This window comes from Equus quagga, chromosome 17, assembly GCF_021613505.1.
Source record: "Equus quagga isolate Etosha38 chromosome 17, UCLA_HA_Equagga_1.0, whole genome shotgun sequence".
In the NCBI taxonomy this organism is placed as follows: Eukaryota; Metazoa; Chordata; class Mammalia; order Perissodactyla; family Equidae; genus Equus; species Equus quagga.
Genome location: NC_060283.1, coordinates 15,199,850 through 15,209,493, shown reverse-complemented (window position 1 = coordinate 15,209,493; position 9,644 = coordinate 15,199,850). Strand labels below are relative to the sequence as shown.

The following is a 9,644-nucleotide window of genomic DNA, read 5'->3' as shown; positions in this document are numbered from 1 at the left end:
ATGTTAAGCTACAAAACATGTCTCAATCAATTTTAAAAGATTGAAATCATACAAGTAGTATCTCAGCACAATGGAAAGAAACTAGACATGAAAAACTGGAAAATGCACAAATATGTGGAAATTGAGAAACACACTCATAAGCAACCAGTGGGTCAAAGAAGAAATCACAGGGGAAATTAGAAAATACTTTGATGAATGAAAAACAAAACCACAATATAATAAAACTGATGGAATGCAATGAAAGCTGTGCTCAGAAGGAAATTTATAGCTGTGAATGTGCACATTAAAAGTGAAGAAATATCTCAAATCAATAACCAAATATTACATCTTAAGGAACTGGAAAAAGAAGCATATGAAACTCAAAAACAACTGAAATAAGGAAATAATAAAACACTTGCCAGGTGACCCATCAATTCCACTCCTACTTATTTACCCACATGAAGTGAAAATCTATGTTCACACAAAGACTTGTATAAAAATGTTCATGGCAGCTTTATTCATAATAGCCAAGCAAGGAAACAATCAAAATGTTCATCAGCTCGTGAATTAAGTTGATAAAAAAATTGTAGAATATCCATTCAGTGGAATATAATACAGCAATAAAAATGAATAGATTACTAATACATACAACAACATGCTGAATCTTAAATCAGAGCAGGGGTTACCTGTGAAGAGGGTTAATGACTTGGAAAAAGCACAAGAGACTTTTTTGGATGACAAAATATTTTATATTTTTAATGTGGTGATGAGTGAATAGATATAAACATTTTTCACAACTCAAAAAACCATCCACTTCAAATGAATGTGTTTTATTGTATGTAAATTATAACCTATCAAAGATGATTTTTTTAAATATTTTTATTTAAACATGGCATAATTCTTTTCTAGAAAACCCAGAAAATCAACTGTTACAAACAATATAATACAATATATAAATAAATAAAAATAAATTTCTCTTTGGAAAGACCTAAAAATAAACTTAGCAAGCAACATTCAAGATCTTATCAAGAAATATATAAAAAGCACTCTTCAGTAAGTCAAAATGCTCCCCCATTCTTTGACAATTGCTCATACATTAATATATAAATTTGACATGAACCCAATAAATAGACCATTTTGGGGGGTGATGTTAAATTACAAACTGGTTCTACACTTCATATGAAAAAAGTGGCAAGCAGTGGTGGTCATAAAATTTTAGGGAATAAAAAGGAATGATATGGTGAAAATCACCCTGCCAGCTATTAAGACATTATAAAACTATAGTAAAATTGTGTGATACTAAAACATGAAAAGACAGAAAAAAATGAATACAACAGATATGAAAGTCCAGGATTAGGTCCGAATGCATAAGATCGTATGTAATAATGGTGATATTACAGTCATGGGGCATAGATGGATTATGTAATAAATAATAGTGAAATAATGGCTACATATTTGGGGTGGAGTAAAACTAGAAATTTATTTCACATGCTATGCAAAAATAAATTTTAAAAGGCTCAACGATTTAAATTTAAAAATTAAACTTTAAAGACAATAAAAGAAAATACTAAATTTTTTAAACCTTTAGAGTGAAAAAGGCCTTTATAAATCTGACACAGAACACAAAATAAATTTTCTACTTGGAAATCCAGGTTTTATGTATGGTGAAATACACTATTAGCAAAGTAAAATCAGTAATATTGAGAAATAAATATTTGCAACTCTTATAAGGAAGGGTACTTGACTCAAAATATTAATATAAAAGCAAAAACATGAATTTTAAGGGAGCACTATACATACACAGATATTTCATAGAAAAAGAAATACTAATTTTTTGTAGAAATATGGAAAGATGCTCAACCTGACTCAGAAGAAAAAGACAAAACTAAAATATACTGTTTTTCACCTATCATAATGATGAAGTATAATAAAAGTTTCTTAGCATCACGTTAGAGAGGATTTGCAGAAATAGTCACTCTAGATTTGCTAGAAGTGATTTAAATTGATAGAGCCTCTCTCTGGAAGGCAGTCAGCCAATATCTACCCAAATTTACTATGTTCATACCCTTTGACTTAGAGATTTCTCTCCTAAATATCTTCTAATCCTAAAGATATAATCACACTAATATATTTATTATAACATTGTTTTTACTAGTAAAGATTGGAAGCCATAATTGTCTACCAATGAGGGAGGGAGTCTGATTAAACAAATTAAGAAATGCAGCTGTTCAATAAAATATTATACAACCATTAAAAACAGTGAGATTTCTCTTTCCATATAGGTCATGCAGAAATATTAAGTGAAATGCAAGCTGTAGAACAATATGCATAATATGCTATCATTTGTATGGGGAAGGAAGGAAGACTATATATATTAATATATTTACAAACGCAATGCAAGGTTTATATCTGGAAAAACAAGAGAAGATTAAAAGAATGGTGATCTCCAGGGAGGGAAACTGGAGGTTGGGAACGGAGGGATAGAGGGGGACTTGGCTTTTACTCTACGTGCTTTCGTACTTCTGAATGTTTACCGTGGGGATTCTTTGTTATACTCTCAAAAAAGAGGAAGACCAAAAGGCTGGAAGGAAAGGAGGAAGGAAGGAAGGAAAGGAAGCAGGAAGAATAGAAGGGAGAGAAGGAGGGAAGAAAAAGGTGGGGATGAAGGGGAAGCAGAGAAACGGAGAGGGAGAGAGGGAAGCAGGATAAAAAGTGATTCATGAGAAGCAGGACAACTCTCAAAAATGAAAGCAAGAAGTCCCTAATGGTAGTGACACAAAAATAAATTTGCTCCCTCTAGAAATCTGAACTTTTCTTCAGCAGAAAATAACTACTGAACATTGTTTTTCCAATTCCATCTCTGCCCCAGAACCTCAGCTTCCCAAGGGATCAAATATTGATTGATCCCTTAGGCCCTTGCTATAAATTCTCTGACTGGAAGGAACACACAGAGAGAACTTGGTGAGCAATCGACCTGCACGGGTTGCAGGAAAAGAATCTGGAGGCAACTCCACTGTAAGTAAAGCAAAGTAATTTCCATCTTTCAGCATCAGTTATGTAGCATCGCAGTGTGTGCAGGAAGTGGTAGAGCAAAAGGGTCAGAGACGCACTTCCGCCATGCTTTGTCCCAAGACCAGAGGGAATCCCTTCACCACTGGTAATGTAATGGAAATAAAGTGGGGGAACTCAGCTGGGCTGAGTGTTGCCTGGGAAAGGATACAAATGAACACATAATTCAATGATTCAATCAATCAACCAATACTATATGCCTTCAATGTATTATTGGCATGTGTTATTATGGCCATTTGATGAGCACTAATTCAATACCTGGCCCTTTGCTAGGAAGTTTACATAAATTTACCGATTTGACCCTCACATAACTGCACAGCAGGCTTTACTTTTTCCTCTTCTTCTTCATATGTCCCATATATCCTTCACACAGTTTTCCTTCAGTGGTTCCATCTAACATAATTATACTATGACATCAAGCCAGGATTTTGATATTGATGTGTGTGATAATGTGTGTGTATAGCTCCATGTCATTTTATCACATGTGTAGATATGTGAAACCACCACTAAAATCAAGATACACACCTATGCTATCACAGATTTCAGATTCCATACAGACCTCCCTCATGCTACCCCTTATGGTCACACCACTCCCCTTCCCCGACCACCCTGATCCTTGGAAATCATTAATCTGTTCTCATCTCTATAATTTTGCCATTTTGAGAATGTTAGATGAATGGAATAATACACTATATAACCTTTTGAGATTGGCTGTTTTTCACTCTTTATCAATACCCTTGAGTTTCATCGAAGTTGTCACATATGTCAATAGTTTGTTCTTCTTTATTGCTTCATAGTATTCCACAGTAGGGATGTACCAAGGTTTCCTATTGAAGGACATTTTGGCTGTTTACACTTTGGGGCTATTACAAATGAAGGTGTTAGAAAAAGTTGTGTACATGTTTTTGTGTGGACATAAGTTTTTTGTAGACATCATTGCCCAGAAATGCAAGTACTGAATGGTATGATAAGTGTGTTTAGTTTGTTAAGGAACTGCCAAACTATTTTCCAGTGACTGTACTATTTTATACTCCTACCAGCAATGTATGAGAAATCCAGCTACTCTACATCCTTGCCAGCATTTGCTGTTGTCACTGTTCTTTGATTTCAGCCCGTCTGATAGCTGTGTAGTGATAACTCATTGCATTCTTAATTTGCACTTCCCTAATGCTTAATGATGTGGGATATCTTTTCACGTGCTTATTTGCCGCCTTTGTGAATTTTCTGTTCATGTCTTTCACCCATTTTCTAATGTGATATTTTCTTATTGTTGAAGTTCAGGGTTTTTTATATACTCTAGGTATGAGTCCTTTGTCAGATCCATTTTACCAATTTGAGTGAAATGTGGAAACCCGCTTCCCATTGCATCACTTTACTCTCCCTATTTATAATATACTTGTCTTGAATATTTCCTCCACACACATTGAGAACCACATTAATAGGGTCAAAATTTTGCTTCAATTGTCAAATATAATTTAGAAAACTTGAGACAAGTTAAGTCTATTGTACTTATCCATATTATCGCTCTTTCCATGCTCTTTCTTCTTTCCTAACATTCCAGGATTCCTTCTTTTGCTTTTTTCACAACAATTTCCCATCTGGGTTTTTTTTTTTTTTGTAAAATTGGCCCTGAGCTAACGTGTTGCCAATCTTCCTCTTTTTTCTCCTGCAAAGCTCCAGTACATAGTTGTATATCCTAGTTGTAGGTCATTCTAGTTCTTCTATGTGAGATGCTGCCACAGCATGGCTTGATGAGTTGTATGTGGGTCCACACCTAGGATCTGAACTGGCAAACTGCTGGCCACCAAGGCAGAGTGCACAAATTTAACCGTCAGCCACGGGGTTAGCCTCAAGATTCCTTCTTTTAATATCAATTAGAAAGAGTCTGGCAGAATGGATAGAAAAACATGATGCAATTATGTGCTGTGTACAGGAAACTCACTTCAATATATAGTGACATTTCTAGGTTTAAAGTAAAAGGAAGGTAAAGATATACCTTGCTAGGGCTGGCCTGGTGGCATAGTGGTTAAGCTACGTATTCTGCTTCAGTTTGCAGGTTTGGATCCCAGGCACAGACCTGCATACTGCTCATCAAGCCAGGTTGTGGTAGTGTCCCATATATAAAGTGGAGGAAGATTGGCACAGATGTTAGCTCAGGGACCATCTTCCTCAAGCAAAAGGCAACAGATGTTAGCTCAGGGCCAATCTCCCTCAACAAAAAAAAAAAGATAAAAGATATACCATGCAAGCATTAATCAAAAGAATGAAAGAATAAGTATATTAATTATCAGATAAAGTAGACTTCACAGCAAAGAAAATTACTAGGCACAGAGAGGAACACTGCATAACGATAAAAGGATTAATCTTCCAAGTAGAAATAGAAATCCTAAATAATTCTCAGTACCTACACTGTGCCTTGCTCAGAGTAGACACAGAGTAATTATTTTTAAATAAACAAACCAAAGAAAGCATGAATGTAAAGCTTCTTTTTGATCCTGGCTATGTGTTTTAGTTTTCTATTCTTATAGTTTAACTGTCCTAACTCCTTGAAGCAGAGAGGCACACTAAAGAAAAAGAAAAAAGTCCCTTCTTAAAAGAAAACAAAACAATGGCATTAATTATGGGAAAAAATCTTCATGTAACATAAGCAGTTGATTTTCTACATTTCATAAATCTTTTCATTCATTCATTCTTTCATTAATTAATTCATTTAGGTATTCAATTACTACTATTTATAGACACACGCACTTTCCCTAGCTGCTGAATTCATGGAACCTACAATCCATGAGAGAATAGAAATTAAGCAAAAGTGTATAAATAATGTTACAAATAATTATTAGTGTTAAAACTGATTAAGACAAAAGGACCAAGACCTATAGCAGAGCTCATGGTTCATTTGGATGGTCAAAATAATCCCTGAGGACATGCCATTCAAATTGAGACCAGAGAAAAGTAAAAGTTAGCAATGAAATGCTAATATAATAGGAAATGGACCAGAGGGTATTTAAGGCAGAAAGAGGAACATGCTGGAATGGCCAGAGGTGGAGGACAGCAAAAAACAAGAGGAGTCCATGATGGCTAGTGCACTGATAGCAAGGAAAGAATAGAGAGTAAAGTAGGAGCAAGATAATATGGAATTCTATGGATGAGTCAAGGTTTTCAGATAAAATAATTTGTATTTAGGTAAATAGTGGTATTTTAATAAAAATATATAGTAGATAAAAGAAAGAAAAAATGAACAAAAGTGTTTTTATATGTACTTTAACTGATATGTTTATGAAATTCCAATCAGTCTGCACCCTGAGAACACAGCTACTGATCCAAGGCAATTTCCCAAACTATAGATGAAGTTCCCTAAATTGAGTGGCAAGGTTCAGCGACCTGTATGTTCACCTTTAGAATCCAAGTGAATGAGCTCACAGAAAATATTCTCTGACCCCACTATGAAATCAAATATTATACCATTTCCAACCAGACTTAGCTAAAGGATCACAATGGTCTTAGCTTTCTCTACTCTTCTTTCTGTGCACTTTTTCAGCTGACATTTAATCTTTGCTAGCCATGGAACAAAACAATGGCACTGAAGTGACTGAATTCATTCTCCTGGGATTTGCTGGCCAGCACAAGTCTTGGCACACCCTCTTCATACTATTTCTACTGATCTATGTGGCCACCCTAGTGGATAATATTGGCATGATCCTACTCATCAAGATTGACTCTTGCCTTCACACTCCTATGTACTTTTTCCTCCAACACTTGGCTTTTGTTGATCTCTGTTATGCCTCTGCTATCACTCCCAAGATGTTGCAAAACTTTGTAGGGACAGAAAAATCCATCTCATTCATAGGCTGTATGGTACAATTACTAGTCTATGGTACTTTTGTAACAAGTGACTGCTACATCCTGGCTGCTATGGCAGTAGATCGTTATGTGGCCATCTGTAACCCTCTTCGCTATCCAACAGTCATGTCCCAGAAAGTCTGCATTCAACTCTTAGTTGGTTCATACTTCATGGGTTTCCTAAATGCCTCTGTAAACACAGGTTTTACCTTCTCACTGAATTTTTGCAAATCCAATAAAATCAACCACTTTTTCTGTGATGAACCCCCAATTCTTACCCTGTCATGCTCCAACATTGACTTCAACATCATGCTCCTAACTGCCTTTGTGGGGTTTAACTTGACATTCACTGTGTTGGTGGTCATCTTTTCCTACGTATACATCCTGACTGCCATCCTGAAGATGTCTTCTGCTGCAGGGAGGAAAAAAGCCTTCTCCACCTGTGCCTCCCATATGACAGCAGTCATCATTTTCTATGGGACTCTCTCTTGCATGTATCTACACCATGGGACCAACAAGTCTCAAGAGGAGGAAAAAGTGGCTTCTGTGTTTTATGGCATTATGATCCCCATGCTAAATCCCCTAATCTACAGCCTGAGAAACCAAGATGTGAAAGAAGCCCTAAAAGGGATAGGAAAGAAATGCTTCTAGTTTGATACTCAATTTCTAATTCTCTACACTCGTAAACAACCAGACTGACAGTGCCCATTTTTAATAAATAAAAACCAAAGTGCCAAACAATATAGGAAAAGTTGACAGTTTTACTAATACTGAGCTGCAAATTAAAGTAACAATGAGATAACACCAATATGACTGGCAAAAATTGAAAAACAATCATAATGCCTATTAATTGCTGTGATGTAAGGAAAATGATGCTCTCACATATTGTTAACGGAAAATTGAAGTGTTGCCTCACTTTAGAAGGAACCTAGCAATATCTTTCTAAATAAAAAAAATTTTCAAACCAGAATTTCATCCCTGAAAGTTGGAATATGGAAATATAAGTTCCAGTCCATAATGCCATACATTTAAGGATGTTTATTGTAGCATTGTTTAGGAAAACAAAACCAAGACAGGGAATGTTCCCAACTGGGAAATAAACCTGTACTATTGTAATCCAAAAATCTGTGTCTATTGCTGCACAACAAATTTAGGGGCTTAAAAAGCACTCAATTATTATCTTATAGCTTTATATGTCGAGAATATAGACACCCCTTCTCTGAGATGCTACAATAAAGGTGTCAACCAGGACTGGGAACTCATCTAGATGCCCAGTTGGGAATGGATCTGCTTCCAAGCTTCCTCATGTTATTGGCAGAATTCATCTTCTTGCTGTTGTAGGACTGAAACTCCTGCCTTCTTGCTGGCTGTCAGCCAGAGGCTGTTCCCAGGTCTTAGAGGCTAATCTATGGTTCTTTGCCACATGGTCCTCTCCATAATCCCTCTCATAACATGGCAGCTTGCTTCTTCAAAGCCAGAAAGTCATATACATTTAATCAGTACATACACCACATGAAACAACACACCTTTATATGCCCAAATCTTACTACTACTTCAAGAGTCAGTCTCTCTCTCTGAAGTTTTCCCAGCTCAATACTCATTTCCTGCTAACTTCCTACCCCTGGAAGTAACTTCTTTTTCCACTGAATACCTACAGCATTTCATTTGTATCTGAAAATATTATTTAACACTTCCTATATATTTATTTACATATGAGACCTTCACTATCATCTATAAGCCAGTTGAGATACCTTTTCCTTCTATGAATGTTTAACATCTAGTGTAGAGCCTTAGACATAGTAGGGATTCTATAAATATTGAATCAATGAAGGAATGTTAATTAAGAAAAACAATATGGACAGCTTTCTAACTGGAAGTTATGGGAGTCTTGTAGCCTACACTACTGGTCTTTAAATACCAACCTATGGATGGCAGCATTCAAATAACCAGGGAAAGTTTTTTGAAATGCAAATTACTATAGCTCAGCCCTGGAAATGTTGGTTCAATAATATGAGGTGGAACCTAATACCTGAGAGTATCTGTATAAGCAAAATGTTGCTTTAATTGCATGCTCTACTAGAAAGTAGTATTTGAGAGCACAGGATTTAGAATCTTTCATAATGTGATTTATGGCCCAACTCTGCCCCTCACCACCAGTGTCCCTTTGGAAGTTAGTTGAGCTTTCAAACTGTTTTCTCATAATACATACCTCATGAGATTTTTAAAATATGTTTGTTTGCTTGCTTGTTAGGAATATGTAAGATAATGCATATAAACCATAGTGCTTGGCACTAATAAACTCTCAATAAATGTTAATAGTAACAAATATTGATAAGGATTATTCCAACATGGATGTGACAGACATTACAAGAATGCCCTTATCTCACACAAACACACACACTCACGTGCACACACAGTTAATAAGTCTCCTAATATTTGCAACAGAAAAACTTCTCCCCTCTGGGAAGATCCTCCTTCAGCAGAAATTAACTAATGCAGGTTGTTTTCTTTGATGGTGTCTCAGCATCTAGAGTCACAGACACTTAAGGGAACAAGTATCCTAATCCCATAGGCCTCAGCTATAAACTCTCTCTGTGGAGAAATCATCTGATGAGTAATAAGCTTGTACTAGCCTGGGAAGAAAATCTGAAGATCAATCTCCTGTATATAAAGCAAATTGCATTTTTCCTATTCAGTTGTGCATTCTTCTAGCATATAAGGACCACAGTAAAATCTATAGGATTAGAGGTAATATG

General features: G+C 35.8%; 1 protein-coding gene across 1 annotated transcript; it reads left to right on the top strand.

Moving 5' to 3' along the window:
* The first annotated feature begins 6,609 nt into the window (after positions 1-6,609).
* Positions 6,610-7,539, top strand: LOC124228663 (putative olfactory receptor 5AK3). Its single transcript, XM_046643255.1, has one exon. It carries the CDS (start codon positions 6,610-6,612, stop codon positions 7,537-7,539), a length of 930 nt encoding a protein of 309 aa, XP_046499211.1.
* Positions 7,540-9,644: the final 2,105 nt, after the last annotated feature.

What these genes read in the sequence shown, in the direction of transcription:
- LOC124228663 (XM_046643255.1), top strand. Translation starts at nt 6,610, where the DNA reads ATGGAACAAAACAATGGCACTGAAGTGACTGAATTCATTCTCCTGGGA.